General features: G+C 45.0%; 1 protein-coding gene across 1 annotated transcript in view; it reads left to right on the top strand.

Moving 5' to 3' along the window:
* Positions 1-22,605, top strand: part of RYR3 (ryanodine receptor 3) — a 374,244-nt gene that overhangs the window by 234,289 nt on the left and 117,350 nt on the right. Inside the window, exons 43-46 of the mRNA XM_065871700.1 lie at positions 3,614-3,749; positions 13,645-13,825; positions 15,253-15,364; positions 18,015-18,135. Coding sequence (XP_065727772.1) covers positions 3,614-3,749; positions 13,645-13,825; positions 15,253-15,364; positions 18,015-18,135 — 550 coding nt within the window. The remainder of the gene's footprint in view (positions 1-3,613; positions 3,750-13,644; positions 13,826-15,252; positions 15,365-18,014; positions 18,136-22,605) is intronic.

Below are 22,605 nucleotides of genomic sequence, written 5' to 3'. Positions count from 1 at the left end.
AGTCCGCCTGCCGATGCAGGGGACACGGGTTCGTGCCCCGGTCCGGGAAGATCCCACATGCCGTGGAGCGGCTGGGCCCGTGAGCCATGGCGGCTGAGCCTGCGCGTCCGGAGCCTGTGCTCCGCAGCGGGAGAGGCCACAGCAGTGAGAGGCCCGCGAACCGCAAAAGAAAAAAATATATATATATATATATGTATATATATATATATATATACATATATATATATGGATGTGAATCACTGGCAGCTGTGTGATAATTAGGACCAAGCATCTCCTGTGGTCTGGGCTCGCCAGCTCCACAGACATGGACATGTGGACATGTGTGTTCTTTGTGTGTGAAGGCCCAGCCTCACTGGTCTGCATGGGCCCACCAGAGACCTGTGGTTCCTAATAACGTTCTGTGTCATCGAATTTACATGTTTATACACTAAAGAAAGCGACATGACAGAAAACGGTATAATTACTCTAAAGATAAAGAGGGCCCACACATGTCCTCTCCGTGGACAGAGGAGACGAAACTGAGCTACCCCACGTCGTCGGGACTGTGACGTGCACTCCTGGTGGTGGTCAGGCTGCCTCGCCTCCATCATTTGTCCCGTCTTGGGACTGTTTCCTTGACTAGACAGCTGACAAGATGGCCAGTGAACTTCCCGAGTGCGGAGAGGCGCAATCTATAGGGGGACAAGGAGAAGGTCGTCCACCGCGTGGTGGGTTTGGGAGCACCTAGGAGTGGGCCCCTGACCCTGACAAGGGGATCAGAAAAGGCCCTCAGCAAAGAGATGACCCCCAGCGTGGGCAGAAGCTACTCGGTCACATCGCGGGGAAGCGCGTGCCAGGAATGTTTGAAGTTCAGAGAGGAGAGCGTGGCGTGCTTGAACTTCGGAAAGCTGGGTGTGACCGGAGCGCAGAGTGCGAGCAGAAAGGAATGGGCCTTGTGCTGCCATCGCTGCTAATAACAGAAGTCCACTCTCCTCCGGAATCACGGTGTGACATACCCCACTCGGAATTAAGTCACATGACCCTCAGGACAAGCCTTTTTATTGTTGCCCTAGTCATAGGAGAGGAAACTGAGGCACAGAGAGATTAGGGAACATTCTCAGTGTCATGGGGTTTGTAAGTGTCAGAGCCAGGGGTCAAAAGCACTGGGCTCCAGAGGCCGTGATCCTACCTATTATATTATGGGACCTCCCTGTAGAGCCTGGAGCCACGGAAGCCACTGGAGGGCTTCAAGCAGAGAAGCAACACCACCCCATTTATATGTTAGAAAACACTTCCTGGTTTCAATAAGAAGAACTGACTGGAACAGAAACAAGACAACCCCCCTGCCCCCATACACACAGGGACTCAGCAGCTGTGCACCCAGCAGCATGACATGTGATAGCTGTTCCATAAATGCCCTGGGTATTCCTGGTCTCTGCCTCTGGTGGGACAGACTTCAGTCGGGCCCAGCTCTTCACACATTTAGACAGCAATAAATATCACGGGTTTTATTTGGGTGCTGTGATGATAACTGACACCTGTATTTAAAAGCAGTTAACGGTTCTCTTTTGACAAGACAGTGCCACAAGCCTCAGTGCCCAGCATCCCAGCGTCAGCCTCGTTCACCTGTTCAGTTGATACTGCTCGACAAGGACCACAAGCCTCCCTCAGAAGATGCAAGATATGTTGAGTGGAGGCCAGGAGGCAGGGAGAGGGGAGAAAGGGGACCCAGGGAAATCTGTAGAGGAGGAGGATGGGGTTGCTGCCTCCTTTTCAGGTGGTTCTTGTGGCTCAGTACAGTACGCAGGCTTTACTCAGACCAGTGTCAGGAAATGCCCCAAGTGTGGTCCCTGGGGGAGAAGGCGAAGGACCAGTAAATGCTGCCATTCCATTCCACCCTTGTATGTATCACAGCAGGAATCAGGCCTGAGACGGAACAGCAACCACACAGACACAGACACACACACACACACACACACACACACACACACACACGAGCACTTATTTTTGTGGCCGGTGAAATGCCCTGCACCTGTAACCCTGAAAACTCTGCCTAATTCCTGCTTTTATTAATGCTTTTCCGGACTTTATTTATTTACTCATTTATGGCTGCATCGGGGCTTCGTTGCTGTGCGCGGGCTTTCTCTAGTTGCGGCGGGTGGAGGCTACTCTTCGTTGCAGTGCGCGGGCTTCTCATTGTGGTGGCTTCTCTTGTTGTGGAGCACAGGCTCTAGGCATGCGGGCTCAGTAGTTGTGGCTCACAGACTCTAGAGCGCAGGCTCAGTAGTTGTGGCGCATGGGCTTCATTGCTCCACGGCATGTGGGATCTTCCCGGACCAGGGCTCAAACCCATGTCCCCTGCATTGGCAGGTGGATTCTTAACCACTGTGCCACCAGGGAAGCCCTTTTCCAGACATTTTTAAGACCAAACAAAATCTAAACTCCAAGTATAATACTATCCTTGCTCCTTTAAGTAGGAAAAAGTGTGATGATAGTTTCTTACTGAGATTTGGCTTAGATCCATCATTCTTTCAAAATGACTTAGAGTATTTGCTGTCAGCAAATACATGAGTCATTTGACGAATGTTTATTGAGCCCCTACTCTGTGCTAGGCCTTGGGGACTAAAAAATGAAAACACCATCCTGACTTGGAGGATTAGCAGTATGATGGATTCCCCTCTTCTCCCCACATACATAAAATATCAGAGGCTAAATTAGAATGACAACTGCATTTCAAGCACAGGAGGTCTATTTGCTAAGCTTTTAGCCTGGCACCTTCTGAAAAGTAGGGAGATTCTAAAATATTCTACCAGATCGCAGAGCTGAGATCTTCTGCTAAGTGTCTGGTAACCTGGAAGTGAAGAGAACACACTACCCATCCTAGTCCTTAAGTGGCCATGACCTCTTTGCTAACCATCCCACGTTGAACGTCTCAGCTCCTGACTTGGGACAGCTGTTGTTGAGCCAGAACTTACCTAGGGACCCCTGATTAGTTGAAGGCCCACCCAGTCAACCAGTGGCTGAACGTTTTGGTCTTGAAATAGCATGGCCAAATGAACATGGCCAGCCTGCATCCACTGTTGCCTCCCCAGAGACACCCTACTTAGGCCTACTTTTAAATGGCAGATCCCTCTTGCCAGAACTGGAAAATCCATGGAACACATGGAGCATTCCTACATAGCAGTGATCATCAGTCTCGTCAATTGCTTGGAAGCAAAAATGAATGAAAGGAGGCTTCCCTGGTGGTGCAGTGGTTGAGAGTCCGCCTGCCGATGCAGGGGACACGGGTTCGTGCCCCGGTCCGGGAAGATCCCACATGCCGCGGAGCGGCTGGGCCTGTGAGCCATGGCCACTGAGCCTGTACATCCGGAGCCTGTGCTCCGCAACGGGAGAGGCCACAACGGTGAGAGGCCCACGTACCGCAAAAAAATAATAATAATTTAAAAAAAATAAAAGGTTCCAATTTCAAGTCTACTAAATTATTTACCTGGAAAGTCCTGTGCTCTCTCTAGCTTCTAGGTAAATGAAAGCCCTTCAGTTCCCAGAATTTTGCCTGCCTTATAGCTATGTAAAAAACTTACATTAAAAAAAAAGAAACAAACCTGGGCACTTACTTTTGTATTGTTCTTGGCAGGTGGTGACCTACTTGGCAGGCTGTGGCCTACAGAGCTGCCCCATGCTTCTGGCCAAAGGATACCCTGATGTCGGCTGGAACCCCATTGAAGGGGAGCGCTACCTGTCCTTCCTGAGGTTTGCCGTCTTCGTGAACAGTGAGTCTCAGTTTTCCATGTTTTTCAGACCTAGGATGGCATAATTGTGGTGGATACTAGGAAAAGGAAATCCTTTGCACTGCTTCCTCTCCATAAATATGATAGATTCTGTAGGTAGGTGGCAGCTGGAAGAAAAATCTCAGGGAGAATCAGGCTAGACAAGGATCAAGAGTAGAATCCAATGGACAGTCTTGAGCTCTAGTGCCAGAGCCTGCAAGGAACTCACTGCATGGGCTTGGGCTTGTCATCTCTCTGTACCTCTTCTCCTAAAAGAGGGGGCTTATTAATATCTTAATCTCACCTGTTTCACAGAATTAAATGCAGATGTGCCTCCAGATCCTTAGACTATTAGTTGGTTGGATGGATGGATGGATTGATGGATGGATAGATGGATGGGAGTAAGGATGGATGGATGGATGGATGGATGGAAGGAAAGATGGAAGGAAGGAAGGAAGGCTGGCTGGATGGATGGATGGATGGATGGATGAATAAAAATCAGGGATAACTGATCACTGTTAAAGGTAACTAAACTCCCAGGAGAAAAAAATTGCTATAGAAACCCTAAATATTATTCTTCTTAATATTGATACAAGTCACCTCTCATTTATAGTGAATTCCAAGTTGACACAAATTCTGTATTTTCACTAGTTTAATGTGCTGAATATTGTGTAAAATAGGTAAACTACTTTCTTAAAACTGTACCTTGTCTCCCTAGATTCTGCTAAAATACTAATTCACTTACATTTACGTTATAGTTATAATAGTTCTCCCTTTTCCCAGTTTGGAGTTTCAGGCCAACAAATCCAGCTGGGCTGGTTAAGTGATCACAAAGAGGGATTGCACCTAATTAACAATCATGCCGATTTTTCTAACTATGAGAATTCACCTAAAAATATATTGGCGATGCGGCTTCCCTGGTGGCGCGGTGGTTGAGAGTCCGCCTGCCGACGCAGGGGACACGGCTTCGTGCCCCGGTCCGGGAGGATCCCACATGCCGCGGAGCGGCTGGGCCCATGAGCCATGGCGGCTGAGCCTGCGCGTCCGGAGCCTGTGCTCCGCAACGGGAGAGGCCATGGCGGTGGGAGGCCCGCGTACCGCAAAAAAAAAAAAATTATATATATATATATATATATATATATATATAGGTGTGACGTGATCGTTATATTCCCATGTGCTCTTCTTGTCTTCCTTCCCCTCCCCACCCCCCCTGCTTATTTTCCTACACCATAATGCACTCTATTCTTAATATTTGAATGGTTTCCATTGTCCTGGTTTTTCCCCTTTCCTGACTTGGTGACAGACCTTGAGATGTCTACCTCTTGTTCCCCTGGGACTCATCCAGCCAAGTTTTTAGGAACTCGGGCCTTCTGCTTCTCTCTGCGTGTTCATCACTGTCCCTCCTGTCTGTCCATCATCAGCATTGCTAAACTCCATTTTCTTCCTCTGAGGCCAGTTTCAGAGCATCCTCTAATAGTCTGTCTTACTTCTAATCCAGATGACTGCATGTCCAGAATTAATGCAGAGTTACTGTGGTAATAAAGGGAAAATTTTTGTTAAATAGATTTTAAGGATTCATAAATGTCACCAAATTATGTAAATAGACTGTATGACACAAACCAGATACAGGCAGGACCCATTTATTCATGTTGGCCACCTTCACAGTCAAGATCAAGTGCTTTATGAGTCAATTAGTGGGACTGTCCACATGGGTTATGAAGGTAGAGGAGTCCACTGGCTATGGTCTTACCTGGACGGCCAAATTCCAAAACTTCCTTATGCTTATTAGGTACTACCATATTCAACTAAACTCTAAACCAAAAGCATTTGGTCCACCCTCTTTGCTTTCAGGTTGTTTTATGTCTTTTTAATATATTCTCTACAGTACGATTTCATAACGCAATACATTCTAGCAAATCTATTAGACCATCAGTAGGAAGATATGTGCACTTTAATGTTTATTGTGTCTCTATTATATAAAGGCCACATTTGGTCCTGGCAAAGGATGTTGGCTTTTGCATTGAAAGAATTAACAGTCTAGTAAGTGGAACAGGCATGGAGAGAGGCCACTGTAGTAAGGAGTGGAGTAAGGTAGGGACAGAGTGGTAGAGGATTTCACGAGGGAAAGCTCACATCTGGAGGTGATATTAGAGATGAGCTTTGAAGGGTCAGATTTCCAGATGCAGAGATGTAGAAGAGGTGATCCAGGTAAGGAGAAGCTTGAACAGTGGCCTGAGAGCTAAAGCACACATGCTCAGGAAACACAGTGATTGGCTGATCTAGAGGATAGATACATGGTTGACAGTGGTAAGAGACGAGGTTTAAAAGGTAGGTAGGCAGCTATACTAGGGAGAATCTAAATGCCAAGCTGAAGAGTTTTGTCTTGATTCCGTGTGCAGAGAACTGGGAAAGAAGAGAGATTGATGGCAACCACTGGGAACTTCTGTGCCCAGGTTAGGATAATGAGTTTCTGAATTATAATGGTGGTGATGGGAATGGGATGGAGGAGATCAGCTGGAAATAAATTACAGAGACAGAATTTACAGGACTCGCTGGTGGCGATGACTCTGGTGGCTGGGCCCTGGGTATGTTGGGAGAAAAGGAACAGAAGTCACTTTGAAGGTTAGAGATTTTGTGTGTGTGTGTGTGTGTGTGTGTGTGTGTGTTGGGTCTTCATTGCTGCACGCGGGCTTTCTCTAGTTGCGGCGAGTGGGGGCTACTCCTTTTTGCGGTACACGGGCTTCTCATTGCGGTGGCTTCTCTTGCTGCAGAGCATGGGCTCTGGAGTGCACGGGCTTCAGTAGTTGCGGCACGCGGGCTCAGTAGTTGTGGCTCACGGGCTCTAGAGCACAGGCTCAGTAGTTGTGGCGCATGGACTTAGTTGCTCCATGGCATGTGGGATCTTCCCGGACCAGGGATTGAACCCGTGTCCCTTGTCCCCTGCTTTGTCAGGTGGATTCTTAACCACTATGCCACCAGGGAAGTCCTGAAGCTTAGAGATTTAAAGGTAGGGAGAAAAGAAATAAGGATGGTCAAAAGGAGAAAATGGTTTGAGATGGAGGCTAATGAGCTTGTGTGATTCAGGTAATGATTTGCGAACCCCAAATGGAGATGCCCCTAATTGGGGCAATAGGATAGAGATCAATCAGGCAACAGATTGGGACCGAGTAGACTCGCGGGTCACCTGCAGTTGAAATGGTAGGAGTGGACTGTCACAGGGGAGAGCATGAAAGAGGGAGGGATGGCAAGTATGGAAAAAGAAAAAATTAGAATCTGTTGAGCACCTAGAGGAGATAGAGTGGCTCAGTCACAGCAGAATGACATGGAAGAGTTTGGGCTGGAGGATGGAGTATCTTAGCTTCAGATATGGCTCCATCACTAGCTCTGTGAATGTAGGCAAGTTACTAAAACTTTCCTAACCTCGGGAGTTTTTTGTATATAAAACAGAGATAATAATGGCATATATCTCACAGAGTTGTTCTGAGGCTTAAATGAAGTGATCCGTGGAAAACTCAGATTAGCACGCTGCCAGACATGTAGTAAGCCTGCAGTTGTGTTAGCTGGCATTGTTATCGTGATCCTTACAAGAGTACTAGGGCGTTTGAAATGGGAAGACTCTCATAAACGGATTCCTTGGGATCTCAAAGCTCTTTGTCTTTACACCTTTATTTCAAAGTCTTTATATCTAAGAGGTGATTACAAAGGACTTCCTGGCCACTTTTGTGGCCTCTGCTCAGCAGTGAAAGATGAAGGTATTATGGGTGATCATGATAGATAACGGGAGTGGTTATGGTGGGTGATGCGTGATGGTGGGGGTCGGTTGGTGGTAGGTGGTGATGGTGGGTGAGTCATAGTGAGGGTAGTAATAGTGGGTAGTGATTGGTGATGACAGTGATGATGGGATATGATGGTTGAGCGGTAGCCATCGTGGGTTTTGTGAGGTGATCAAGGTGAGTGGTGGTTAGTGATGGTACGTGTGGTGATAATGTTTCGTGGGTAGTGGTGAGTGATGGTAGGGGTGGTCATAGTGGGTGATGGTAGTGGTGGTGGTACATGATGGCTGGGTGGCAGACGGTCATAGTGGGTTGTAGGGGTGACTGTGGTAGGTGGTAGTGCGCGGTGAGGATGGTGGCGGTGGTAATAACAGCTAGCACTTAGCATTTTCATGTGCCAGGCATGGTTCAAAGCACTTTTATATGTATTAACTTTTTCATTTGACGCAACAATCCAATGAGTTAGATACAGTTATCTTTATCATTTTATGGATAAACACCCCTCTGCTGAGAGAGATTAAGTACCTTTCCCAGAATCACACAGCTAGTAAGACTTTTCCTAAGATTTGAACCAGAGCAGTTTGGCTCCAGAGGCCAAACTGCACTCAAACCATTATATAGTATTGCCTGGACAACACTTTCTCCCTAATGAGCAAGGAGAAATAGCATTTCCTCCTTTGAGCTGATCAGTAATTGTGGAATTATTTAATTTCTGTTTGGTGCTAATGTTTAAAAAAAATTTTTTTTGAAGGCAAATCAAAAGCTCTTGCTAAGAGGGAGGGGATATGGGGATATATGTATACATATAGTTGATTCACTTTGTTGTACAGCAGAAACTAACACAACATTGTAAAGCAATTTTACTCCAATAAAGATGTTTAAAAAATAAAAAAGCTCTTGCTATATCAGAATAATAGAATTAGAAAATTCTTTCTAACATTATTTTACTAGTTTCTATTACAGTTGGTGTTAAATCTTCTTAAAGCATATCATTTTCTCCACTTTATTTTTATTAGCTTGCTGGGAAGCCTTGGGTTGTGTTTAACGCTAGGAGTCCTGAAGCTGACAAGTTTCTATTAACCCAGGAGTTGCAAACTTTATAGTCAGTGTACACACAGATGTGTCTGGGTGTCTGATTAATCCCTTCCTAATGTAGCACCAAGTAGGAAAAGATTCCTTACAAATCCTCAAAAAGAAAGAAAAGGTAATTCTGTGCCTCGTTAGATTCCTCGGAGTATTCTAGTGATATCTTCCTCAGGCTACAAGCTTATCTGTGAGGAACACAGCATGTCCTAGCTTTGCTGAATCTTGTTTCCCTAGGCAGCTTGATCATCAGTGGTCATAAGCTGGGCATCCATCATATGACATGTGAAGAGTACATGAGGGGTTATGAGAAGTGACAGGAGACATGCTCTAGAAGTTCTGCCCTGAAGTCACTTACGAATCAAAGCAGCAAACAGAGCAAACCCAAGTAAAATTACCAGCAACGTACATACATACTAAAAACTCAACTACACCTACCTACGTAGTGAGACGTGTGACTGTTGGCAGGCCAGAAATGATGGTGCTTGTTGGAATCTGGTAAAGTGAATATAGGAATGCCTGGGGAAGAAGGCAAATGTTGAATAACATCTTGAAGAAAGAAATGGACATAGTTTAACAGAGTAGTTGGGGGAGAGCATACTGGGGGGCATTGAGCTGGGAGCCATGAAACTTTTAGGATGTGTCGTTTATGTCTCAATAACAATGGAAGAAAAGTCTTTTAGGATCAAGGGTACAAAGTAGCATGTTAGCTTTGAAGGGCATAGTAGGAATGAATGCTTAAAAGAATCAGCTGGTTCATATATTCATGTTTTTAGAGTTAGAAAAAGATGCAATAACCATTCTTCAGTGTGATTGGTACTGATGACCGGGGATGGTTAGGATTAAAATGTCTAAGATGTTCTCAAATTTATAATCCTAGGAAACGGACAGCCTTGCTTCCTGCAAACAAAGGCTGATAATTGGTCTGATAATGCAGTGATGGAGAGTCACCCTCAGCGTTCCATCTGATCATTTCCAGCCTCTACATGATGTTAACAAGAGACTTGAGCATACAGTATTAGATAATTCAGACATGAGCTCTGTTCTTATTAAATATACAGTCTAGCGAGAAAAGTAGAAACAGATACAAACAATTCATTAATTATACTTGTGTGCAGGGCTTTAAGGAAGAGGATAGGGTATTTGAGAGGACTAGATCCTCTGGGGCTTCCAAGCTTAAGCTGGTCCTGAAGGATGAAGTGGAGTTACCTAGATCAAGGTTTTATGTCAAAGGAATGAGAAAGGCAAAGTTCCAGGCAAAGGAACTTAAAACAGGGATTGTGTTTAGAATAGAGAGAGTAAGAAAAGCGATGGGCGGAAGGTAAAATCATTTCATCCTTCCTAATCATCCCTGTGGTGAGAATGACCGCTTCTGGTTAAAATGGGGAGAATCATTCCATTTCCATCCAACTTCTTAGGAACATTGAAAAGAAGGTCCTAATGCGAAGGCAGTGTTGAGAGCCTTTGAAGAAAGGCTCTGTGAACATACACACTGCTATTAAGCTTATTATTCATTTGGAACTCCAGCAAAAACATTGCTGTAAGCCCCTGGGCAAAACTAGCTTACCTCAGATCTCTCTCTCCCTTGAAAAATGCCCTCAAGGTCAGTATTCAGCTTCCCCACTGTGGATTTGGTTGGCAGTCCGACTTCCTGAACTACAGGTAATTAGGAAGAGAATGTTCTCTCTCTTCTAATCAGGCCATCCTCTCTACCTTGTGAAGCCTTGAGAAATTCTTTTCCTTGGTCCCCTCTCCAGTTAGCATCAATGGTTGCACTTCAGTTCCTTCCTATTGCAGGGCGCCCTCTGCATTCCCCACGGATTGACCACAATTCAGTGATCAAGCGACGGCTTCCTGGGTCCATTGTAGCTCCAACCTGATTAGCTTAGATTTGAAGACCTGAAATTCAGATAAAATAAGGCTAATTTGGCAAATGAATTTCAATAGCAAACTCAATATAGAACTCATAGCCTGATTTTTCAAATTCTTTTGGACATTGTGGTCCATGTTCCGTCAAATTCCATGATGCTGATTGCTTCGGAAAGAGCTAAGTTAATTTCAGTGTGCTGGTAAAGACAAGGGCTGACCCACAAGTGTTTCCATTCTGAGAACTGAAAGAATCAGAGCACAGTGTTTAAGTAAGCTTGACTAATAGGGTTGGGTTTTTTCTCCATTTTTTGACACTTACAATTTCAAAGTTTTAGCTTCATTATTCTTGTCATAGAAAATGACAACTAAGAGTGTGCTACCTGGTAAGTTTTGTGGGCGAACAACATTTGAAAGTAGCCAGCTGTGAGTTATGTCTGTAACTAAGAATATTTGCTTTCAAATATGCTGATGATCGTGGTGCTTTTCTTTGAGTATCCCTCTGTGATTAAACTCTATCATGTATCAATGCTAGGTTCACCTCATAGGAGAATGTGTCCTTAAGACTTAGCGTCACCTCTTTATCTGAGCTCTTCTGTAAACTGTACAGTATCACTCAACCTTGTCCTTGGGTTCCTTTCCTGCCCTGATTCATTCCACCATACCATTATTGTGATTATTTTCCCTTTATAGCACCTCCTGAGAATTTTCTTCACATGGATTCTGGTTTAATTAAAAACAAATTCTTTTTTGATGTTATATTAGATGAAACCCGAAGAAAAGCTCCTTTATAAAAATGTCAGTCTCTTCTTGAAGGATTAAGCTATAAAATAGTGAATGCATGCTGATGGGCTGTATAAATTCAGTTTAATGAAATATTCTGAATCTAGTTACACAGTTCTAAAACTTACAGAGGTATATACTTACAATCCTGAATTTTACCTGTGGTGTAGAAGGTCAAGTGGTAAAAGAGGCCGTCAGCCGGCCAAGCTCTTGACCAGGACTACAGGTAGACTCTCCAGGGCTGTGAGACACAGCAGTGTGTTCACTTGTGAGTTTGTGTGGGCACAAGTTAGTTTCAAATATATGAACAGCAAGCTCAGCCCTTCTGATGCTGTGGACATGGTGGAGGAAATCTCTGCATATAGGTTAAACGAATAGACTCACTCTAAAACTAGAAGAGGCACAAACATCTCAACAGGGCAAATGAGACCCAGTGAGACTGTGCAGTGTACATACTCACACAGGGCTTTGCTAAAAATCTGGAAGAGAAGCCAGATGTTATGGGTTCCCATCCGAATGCTCTACTCTAAGTTGATTCATAAAATTTTTCATCAAACAGAACTTAAACTCCTGTGATAGTTTTAAAATATATCTATAAATTCTTCCATGCTCCTTCTTCCAAAAGATGGAACCTGCTTCTTCTTCCTTTTTTTTTTTTTTTTTCCCGGTACGCGGGCCTCTCACTGTTGTGGCCTCTCCCGTTGCGGAGCACAGGCTCCGGACGCGCAGGCTCAGCGGCCCCGGCTCACGGGCCCAGCCGCTCTGCGGCATGTGGGATCTTCCCGGACCGGGGCACGAACCCTTATGCCCTGCATCGGCAGGCGGACTCTCAACCACTGCGCCACCAGGGAAGCCCTTCTTCTCCCTTTGAGTGTGAGCTGGACTCAGTGAATCACTTCTCATGAATAGGATATGGCAGAAGTGACAGTATGTGACAAAGTTGTAAAAGGTATTGCAGCTTCTGCCTTACTCTCTCTCTTGGATCCTTTGCTCGGTGGGAAGCCAACTGGCATGTCATGAGAACACTCAAGGAGCCCTGTGGAGAGGTCACATGGTGAGGAACGGAGGCCTCCTGCCAACAGCCATGTGAGTGAGCGTGGAAGCTGATACTCCACGTCCAGCACGCCTTCAGGAGACTGCAGCGCTGGCTGATATTTTTACTGCAACCTCATAGGAGATCCCAAGCCAGGACCACCTCACTTAGTCACTCCCGAATTCCTGACTACAGAAACTGTGAAATAATAGTTACTGCCTTAACCTGCTAACATTGGAGGAAAATTTTAATGCAAGAATAAATAATTAATATTACAACAGCATATCAAGATGCTATCTATTATAGAGCTCAATCCTCTAATAATATCTAATGATCTTATTTAAAAGTTTTTCTTTAGGCTTCATCCAATATACAGCATCAAAAAGTCTTGTCTTTGAGGCTTCTCATTAGCCCAGGGATAAGTTCTTAGACACAAATTAAGTTGTCATCTGAGACACTGAGACAGAAAGTGTGTTTCATGAAATTGTTTGAACAAGCTGTAAAACTACTTTTGATTATAAAGATTGGCTCTGAGAAGCACTGGCTATCCCTCTCTACGTGTCATAGTTCACTGCTTAGTTGTCTACGGTTCTTCCAAAGAAAAATACCAGCAAAATACAATTGTCCAACCTTTAGCTCCCCACAGAGCTAGTCTAAGAGTAACCAGGATAACTTTACCAAGTAGATTCTCACCTGGATAAATGATTTCAGAAATGCCCTGAGGTTCATCCCCACAGACCTGGTTGTTCTAGGGTATGTATTAGACTCTGAGAGGAGACAGCTCAGGAGCTCGCATGTCCCTTCTCCGGATGATAATTGAGGCACACCCGATTGAGTTACCATCGTACCTCCTCTCAAAGGAAGGAAGGAAATACCTATGAAGCACCCCTCAGGGAGTTAATAAAGAGGTAAAGTCACTTGTGAATTAATCAGTAATCCATGGCAGACTCCGTAGTGTGTTTCTTGCCCTCTGAGGACCTAAATATAGCGAAATAATGTGAATAGCACAAAATCCTGAACTGAGAAGTAAGACTGTTCTATATCAGTTAATCGTAATACTTCAGATAAATAGAGTCTGATGTAATTTATCAAAGCTCCCCTCTCTCTGCATCAGTATTACCTCGTAATCTTAAGAGTATGTGACAAGATCAATCAAATACTGTTCTCCCAGCCTCGTCGATTAGAAATCAAATCTGGGGGAATTCCCTTGTGGTCCAGTGGTTAGGACTCTGCACTGTCACTGCTGAGGACATGGGTTCAATCCCTGGTCTGGGAACCAAGCCGCCTGGCGTGGCCAAAAAGAAATCAGTTCCGGGGTTGTTCTCTCCAATGAGATGGTAATAACGCTTCTTTCCCTTAGGTGAAAGTGTGGAAGAAAACGCCAGCGTCGTGGTCAAGCTGCTCATCAGACGCCCCGAGTGCTTCGGCCCGGCCCTGCGGGGTGAAGGAGGAAATGGTCTATTGGCGGCCATGCAAGGCGCCATTAAGATCTCCGAGAACCCAGCCCTCGACCTCCCCTCGCAGGGGTTCAAGAGAGAAGTGTAAGTGAACGAATTGCCTTCTCACCCCAGTATGGTTGTTGAGCTCTGAAATGTTCTCAGTACACGCACGGTAAAGCAAACGTCCATAACCTCCCCCTGGCAGAGAAAGCACAGGCGCTCTGCAGTTGTGGCTCACACATTTTAGGTCACTGTGTCAAGCTTGTTATCTTGACTCCCAGTAAGCCTAGTGATCAGTATCATCTTCACCCCGTTCCATTTCTCCTACTCCACTCAGGCCAGTTGGCAAATGGAGGAGTCAGCAAGCTCTTTCAGCCCTCGCTGCGCCTCCCTATGGCATCCCCATGGGAGGAAGCTGTATCCAGGCTAAGAGGCCTGGATCAACAGGGTTCCAGTCACTGTCTAACCCCAGCCCGTTCCCTTCAGTATTTTGAACCTTGGTGTCCCATCTCATACCTCACTTTTAAGAAGAGGGAGTACCCTGCACTTCCTCTTCTGAAAGTGTTCGATTTGATTCCTTAGGTAAAAAGAAATCTGCAGAATGTGAAAAATCACAGCAGTAAAAATCTTGGTATTTAGGGCTTCCCTGGTGGCGCAGTGGTTGAGAGTCCGCCTGCCGATGCAGGGGACATGGGTTCGTGCCCCGGTCCAGGAAGATCCCACATGCCGCGGAGCAGCTAGGCCGGTGAGCCATGGCCACTGAGCCTGCGCGTCTGGAGCCTATGCTCCACAACGGGAGAGGCCACAACAGTGAGAGGCCCGCGTACCGCAAAAAAAAAATCTTGGTATTTAATGGTTAAAAATATAGTTAGTACGTTATCAGATTGCCTTGTGACCTCCCTTTCGTTATGTCTTGTGAACATTTCCCTTCTATTGCAGCCTCTAGATTAGACCCCAGAATCTAGAGATGGGATATAACTCAGCAGAGGTAACCTTGCAGCCAGTGGCTCCTTTTTCTTTTTTGGACGGGGGGTGGTTATTAGTTCTGGTAGGTGATCTGGTAGAGTTAGATAGAATCCCGAACATAAACTGTCCTAAATTTCTCATGTAAAATGAGAATAACTGGGGCCCAGAGTCAAATAGCTTGTTAGCAGCAGGGCCAGGACCTGGACTTGACCCTTCTGACTTCTTGTCCAATGTGCTTTCCATGTCTATTAAGGAAGGAAAAGGGAAGGAATGGTTGGTAGGAGCTTTGGGGGTCACAGTGCCACTCCATGAGTATGTGTGGTCTGCATGATCCATTCATGTCAGTAAAGTTCATGGGACCCTAGGAATGTCATGAACAAATATTTGGGTCCCTTGAGCTTGGTGAGTTAAACCATCTCATTGACAGCTAGAGGGAGAGAAGGAGCCCAACGGAAAGGATGCGTGAAGCCCAGGGTGAGCAGAGAAAGTGTTTCTATATCGTGTCTAAAACATGACCCCACCTGCCAGGCTGCCTACACCTCCTTGTGTTGGTTGTGTCTCAGCAGCTCGGAGGACCATGAAGACGAAGAAGAGGTCGTGCACATGGGCAATGCAATTATGTCATTTTATTCGGCTCTTATAGATCTGCTGGGCCGCTGTGCTCCTGAAATGCACGTAAGTGATGAGTTCGCAGAGAGCAGGTTTGAGGGGCTTGAACCAGGAACACTGTAGGTTTCATGAATGTCATTTCTTCTTCCGACTCTGACGTTTGTGAACACGCCTTGCTTTCTGTTCCTTTTAGCCAATATCAAAAGTAGTTTCCATCTCTCGTACCTGATTCTACAGTTTTCCAAGGAATGACTCCTGGGAAGATCTCTGCGTTGTGTGATTTCTCTGTGACACGAATAGGGCATATCTGATACATATTCTGTTTCAAAAGCCTCCCCAAACTATGTTTTCCTATGCCTCACCTTGGTCAAACTGTGACCAACTTGATTTCTTGATTGTGTCTATCAGGACACTCCACATGGAAAATCCTTTCTTGACAACCATGGTGTCAGGCATCAGGAAGGTAGCCACGGTTCATGTTTGCTTATTTCCCAGAGGTGAGCTTTACAGACATAATTAAAAAAATGTTTCTAGGGCTTCCCTGGTGGCACAGTGGTTGAGAGTCCGCCTGCCGATGCAGGGGACATGGGTTCGTGCCCCAGTCCGGGAAGATCCCACCGGCTAGGCCCTTGAGCCATGGCCACTGAGCCTGCGCGTCCGGAGCCTGTGCTCCACAACGGGAGAGGCCACAGCAGTAAGAGGCCCGCGTACCGCAAAAAAATTGTTTTCACCTTCTTTTTTTCATCTCTGCTGGGGGTGGAGAAAGAGATTGGCCTTATTTCTCGTAAAGACTCACATCATAAGTGAGAGAGGAAATAATTACTTCTTGTAGGAAAACAGAAAAGATAGCTTTTTATATTTAAAAAAATACTAGGTTAACTCTTTAAAAGAACTGTTGGCTTTGCTTATCCAGGGCTCAGGCACCTGCCTCTCTCCGCAGTGCTGCCTTTGGATTACGTCAGAGCGTCTCCTGAAAGTACTTGCAATGCAGACTGGGATGACATAAACAGTGGTTTCTGGTATTGATGAGGTTATATATTTGGTCACTGCCAAGAGAACAGTGGATATGTTGTATTTGTTTAATGCTAATGAAAGACAGAATCAATTAAAGTAGTGGCTTTCAAACTTTCTTTCTGACCAAAAAAAAAAGAATTTGTTTTGATCATAGTAAGACATACAATTTACATTGCAACCTAGTATACATATATTCCAGAAACAAAGTTTATCCTTACTATGGATAATGCACTCTAATATTTTCTATTGTATACTAATTTATTTCCTGCTTTTTAATGCTGGTGACAATCCACTAAATGAGGTTACAGCCCACTAATTGGTCATGACTACAGTTTGAAAGACATTGCATTAAAGCATTCACTCTTATCTTTCTTCTGGTTTGTCATGGTCTTATCTAATAAATGATGTAGCCTGTTTGCAAATCCATCTACAAGTGTTTAGGGAAACTATTCCAGTATGGAAGAATCTAGGATAAAAGTACTGTGGAGAGGAGACAGTCTAAATCTTCAAAGTGAGGCTATTCTAGTTCCCACTGTGGAACTTGTACCTTACCCACATAGGCCCATCTTTCCATTTCTGTGCCCTTAAACAAATAAAGGAAACTTGAAAGGGGGCTAGGGAAATACTAGGGTGTCCTACAGTCTTGGGGCAGGGTGTCATTTCCCCAGATCACCTGTAATCACTTCAAAAAGCAGGTTACACCATTTGCCTTGTCTCGGGAAGACAGGCCGCATGGGATAGCTAAGTCATCAGAGCCCCACTGGGAAGGCGTTACCTCCTTGCTTACTGCCCCTCAGATCCAATACCTTATAAACACACACACACACACACACACACACACACACACACACACAGACAGACACTTCTCCCCTGGCCCCTCCTCTGTTAGTGAGGGGGGAGGGCTGATGCCGTCATCACTGACAGCCTCCCCTCTGCCCACAGGAATGAGAGGTGGCAGCTAGGGTCACACACAGGTGTTCTCCTGTCTCCAGTCCTTCAAGCAGTATGTCTCAGCATGTCATCCAGCTCCCTCCTGGGTAGAGTCTATCCTGAGCTCATGACACTTCCATTGCTGGCTAAGAGCCTGTGCCCAGAAGCACACCTGCTGCCCCCAGATCCAAGAGAATGTGCACCTGTACACCCCACATGTGGCCATAAGGATCAGGTTATCCGTCCCCGGATAATTCCCTTGAGATGTTCACGTTCTCTCTGACATCCTCTACACCCTTTTTATTGCCCTAGTTCCAGCATTAATCAAACTTTTAGGAAATAGAAATTCCTAAGTCGTTTCTACATTTAGCAGAATTCCAGGGTCTGGAATCGTGGCCACATTGTCACCACTCCTGTCATAGCCACCAAGAGCTCTTGGTATTGCAGTCACAAGCACCTTCAGTGCTGAGTATTGCAGTCTCAGCACCTTCAGTGCTGAGACTTGATGGCAAAATGGCATGACCATTGCTGTCGCAGCAAAGGAACACACTAACCCTCCTTGGCCAGAGTCATTCCCTCAGTAGCAGCCCTTCTAGAAAATCAGGAGAAAGCTCCTCTTTTCCCTGTGGTCACACATGTCTAGAACAATTAGGGAAACATAGACGTGTACCCACCCCATCCCCCCGACAAGGAGAACCATTTTACTGCCCCAGGCTTCTGAAGCAGGAGTGTGGGAACCTCATTTATCTTACTCTCCAAACCTACCTTGCAGCTTATCCAGACAGGAAAGGGGGAAGCCATCCGGATCAGGTCCATCCTGCGCTCCCTGGTCCCCACCGAGGACTTGGTTGGAATCATCAGCATCCCCTTGAAACTGCCCTCCCTGAACAAAGGTAAGGGAAGCTGCTGGAGGCTGGGTCCTGCCAGTCTCCCCAGGGCCACCTGTTCACAGCAGGACTCCATCCGCAGTGCAGGGCTCCTCCCAGCCTCCTACTGCAGGGCAGGCTGCACGGGCGAAGTATCTTGCTCTTTTTCTGGTGTTGAGGAGTCCTCTCCTCCCAGCTCCAGCCGGCTGCTGTCTCCCCTGCTCCCCTGCGTTGAGACTCCCGTACCCCATTTCCTATCAGTACGGCTAGTCCAGACCTCAGTCTTCTGAACTCCAACCCTCTGGAAGGAGGCTGATGGACTGGAACCAATGAGATCTCTCACCAAACCTTCCTTCTCCTTTGCCTCTGTGCCCCCAGCTTGTGCAGCCAGCCAGAGCAACAAAAGGATAGGGTCTGACCCAGGCTGCCCTGCACCACAGTACCGTGTCCCTCACAGCCATGGATCATAAAGAGTTTTCCCCCAATGTGACATTGGGCGTCAGTCCTTATTAACTTGGCAAAACTTATACTCTCCCAAAAGCACACAGGTTCTCCATGTCACTCCACCTGCTATCCAGGCAGGTTCCTCGTAGCAGACGGAAGAATTGAAAAGATAGTATGATTCTGTTATAGAGTTTCCCCAAACTAGTGTTCCAAGGAACATTTTTATAAAAGATATTAATTGACGTACATGTCAGCAAGGGGTTTGCAGTCAATCACTTTGGGGAACCTATGGAATATATCACATTTTTTCCATCCTTATTGAGATATAACTGACATATAATGTTATATAAGTTTAAGGTGTACAATGCTCTGATTTGATATTACAAAATGTTTACCAAAATAAGGCTAGTTCATGCATACTTCACCTCACATAATTACCATTTGTTGTGGTTGTTACGGTGAGAACATTTAAGTTCTACTCTCATAGTAACTTTCACAATACAGTATTGTTAACTATGGTCACCGTGCTGTACATTAGATCCCCAAAACTTATTCATCTTATAACTGAAAGTTTGTACCCTTTGGCCAACATCTTCCATTTCTCTCACTTCCCCCAACACCTGGTAACCATCAATCTACTCTCTGTCTCTATGAGTTCAGTTACTTTAGATTTGACACATAAGTGAGATTATACAATACTTGTCTTTCTCTGTCTTATTTCACTTAGCATTGTACCTTCAAGATCCATCCATGTTGTTGCAAATGGCAGGATTTCCTTCTTTTTATGGCTAAATAATATTCCTTTGTGTGTGTCTGTATATATGTGTATACATACCACATTTTCTTTATCTATCTATTAGACTTTTATTTCTATATCTTGGCTATTGTGAGTAATGTTGCAGTGAACATAAGGTTGCAGATATCTCTTTGAGATAGTGATTCCATTTCCTTTGGCTGTATATCCAAAAGTGGGATTGCTGGATCATTTGGTTGTTCTATTTGTAATTTTTTTGAGGAACCTCAACACTGTTTTCCATATTAGCTGCACCAATTTATATTCCCACCAACAATGCACAAAGATTCCCTTTTCTCCATATCCTCACCAGCATTTGTTATCCCTTGGTTTTTTGTTTTTGTTTTTGTTTTTTATAATAACCATTCAGCAGGTGTGAGGTGATATCTCATTGTGGTTTTGATTTGCATTTCCCTGATGATTAGTGATGTTGAGCATCTTTTCACGTACTTGTTAGCCATTTGCATGTCTTGGAAAAATGTCTATTTGGGTCCTTTGCCCATTTTACATCAGATGATTTGTTTTTGTTTTTGCTGTTGAGTTTTTATAGTTCCTTATATACTTTGTATATTAACTCCTTGTTGGATATATGGTTTGCAAATATTTTCTCATATTCTGTAGGTTGTCTTCTCATTTTGTTGATTGTTTCTTTTGCTATACAGAAGTTTTTTGGTTTAATGTAGTCCCACTTGTCAATATTTGCTTTTGGTGTCATATCCAGGAAAATCATTGCCAAGACCCTGTCAAGGAGCTTACCCACTATGTTTTCTTCTATGTTTCCGGAATTTTTCAGTTTCTTCTGGGTTTTCCAATTTGTTGGCATATAAGTGTTCATAGTAGTCTCTTCTGATCCTTTCTGTTTGTGTGTTATCAGTTGTAATGTCTCTTCTTTCATTTATAATCTTATTTATTTGCGTCTTCTCTCTTTTTCTTGGTAAGTCTAGTTAAAGTCTTGTCAATTTTGTTTATTTTCAAAAAGTCAACTATTAGTTTTGTTGATAATTTTTATTGTTTTCTATTCTCAATTCATTTATTTCTGCTCTGCTCTGTCTTATTTCCTTCCTTACAGTATTAGAGTATTCTGGATCTGACTATATACTTAGCTTTAACAATGTGTGATATATTTTCATGTTATTAATTAGTATCCTTTCATTTCAGTTTGAAGAACTCCTTTCAGCATTTCTTACAAGGAAGGCCTAGTGGTGATGAATTCCCCCCACTTTTATTTGTTTGGGAAAGCATTTATCTCACCTTCATTCCTGAAATACAATTTGCTGGGTACAGTATTCTTGGTTGGCAGTTTTCTTCTTTCAGCATTTCGAACCTATCATTCCATTCTTTCCTGGTCTGCAAGGTTTTGGCTGAGAAATCCACTGATAGTCTAATGGGGGTTCCCTTGCATGAAAGAAATTGTTTTCTCTTGTTAATTTTAAAATTTTCTCTTTGTCTCTGACTTTAGACAGTTTTATTACATTGTGTCTTAGAGAAGATGGTTTGGGATTGAAATTTGGAGGTGACATATCAGCTTTATGAACTTGGATGTCCAAATGTCTCCCCAGGTTTGGGAAGTTCTCAGCCATTATTTCTTTAAATAAGCTTTCTGCCTCTTTCTTCCTCTCTTCTCCTGGGACTCCAGTGATACGTGAATTGTTTCTCTTAATGGTGTCCCTTAAGCCCTGTAAGACCTTCATTCCTATACATTCTTTTTTCTTTCTTTTCTGCTTACTGGGTAATTTCAAATTATCTGTCTCTGAGTTTACGGATTCTTCTGCTTGGTCCAGTGTGCTATTGAAGCTCTCTATTGAATTTTTCCATTCAGTCATTGTATTCTTCAACCCCAGTATCTCTTTTCTGTTCTTTTTTATGTTTTTAATGTTCTGTTCTATCTCTTTGTTGAACTTATCATTTTATCCTTGTATTGTTTTCTCTATATTAAATTGTTTATCTGGATTCTCTTGTAGCACTCTAAACGTCTTTAGAATAATTATTTTGAATTCTTTGACAGGCAATCCATGTGTCTCCATTTCCTTGAGTTCAGTTACTAGAGGGTTACTGTGTTCTTTTTGTGCTCTCATGTTGCCCTTATTCTTCATGGTTCCCGTAGCCTCGCATAGGTATCTGTGCCTTTGAAGAAGCAGTCACCTCTTCCAGACTTTATGGACTGACTTTGGCAAAGAAAGAGCTTCACCTTCAGGTGCGGTTCATTAAAGTGTACTGTGACCCAAGGTCTAATGGTACAGGGCACCCAGTACGGGGGTGTGCGGCAGCCTCAGGTCCAGAGGGGGCATGATGTCTTAGTGACTCAGGCCACTAGGGTCAACAACAGTGACAATTGCGTGGACCTTGGCAAGTGCTGCCTGGGGTCCGCAGTGGCTTCAAGGGCTGTTGGGATCCTAAGCAGTGCTTCTAGGTTCTAGTAACTAGGGACCAGGGTAGGCAGTAGTGGTGGCCAGAGCCAGTGGTACACATACACTTGGCTGCAGGGACCAGCTGCAGGTGACTGTGTAGTGGCAGAGGCCAACTGCGGACACACACGTAGTGGCAACGGCAGGGACCAACAGCAAAGACCGGAGCCAGCCGTGGGTACACTAGCACCTGCGGAGACCCTGGCTGTCAGCGTGCACTCCCGTGCCCGCAGGGTCTCACCTGGGTGCGTGCACAGCAGTGGAGGCCAGTGGTGAGAGCTGGGCTGGCAGCATGCAGCTGCACGGCTGGAGTGACTAACCCTTCAGCTGAAGGGGTCTAGGTGGCATCTTGTACTCTCACAACCACAAGGCTGGGGCTGGCTGCCCGTGCGGATTTTGGGTTCTGGCTGTTGCAGGAGAGGCACTGGGGAGAGAGTCAGGTGACTGGGCATCTGTGAACACAAAAACCTGTGGGACAAAAGCTGGTGAAATCTGGATTTTGTGGGGGCTGTGCTGGCTTTTGGTTTCTTCAGTGGCAGAAGCTGCTGGGTCCTCAGCAAGCAGGTCACTGGGAACCACAGTGGTTCCTACTGTGTGGCAGATACTGGTAGCCCCTGCCCTTCTTCCCTGTTCCTAGCCGTCTCTAGATACCTCGGCTTTGCCAGTCTCTGGGTGGGGTGAAACCAAAGCTAGTCCTTCATGCAGTGCCCTAGAAGGCTGGGAAAGCCGATCACCCACCACACTCTCGCTTTCTGGCAAAAGGAACTCTTTCCAGCCGAGGAGTTCCACTCTTGCCACTGCGATGCAGGCAAAATGAAGCTACCCTTCCTTCCCTTTTTGTGCACTTTTTTTGTT

The sequence above is a fragment of the Phocoena phocoena genome, chromosome 2 (assembly GCF_963924675.1).
Source record: "Phocoena phocoena chromosome 2, mPhoPho1.1, whole genome shotgun sequence".
Lineage (NCBI taxonomy): Eukaryota > Metazoa > Chordata > Mammalia > Artiodactyla > Phocoenidae > Phocoena > Phocoena phocoena.
The sequence above is the reverse complement of the archived record's forward strand: the minus strand, read 5'-3'. Positions and strand labels throughout refer to the sequence as shown.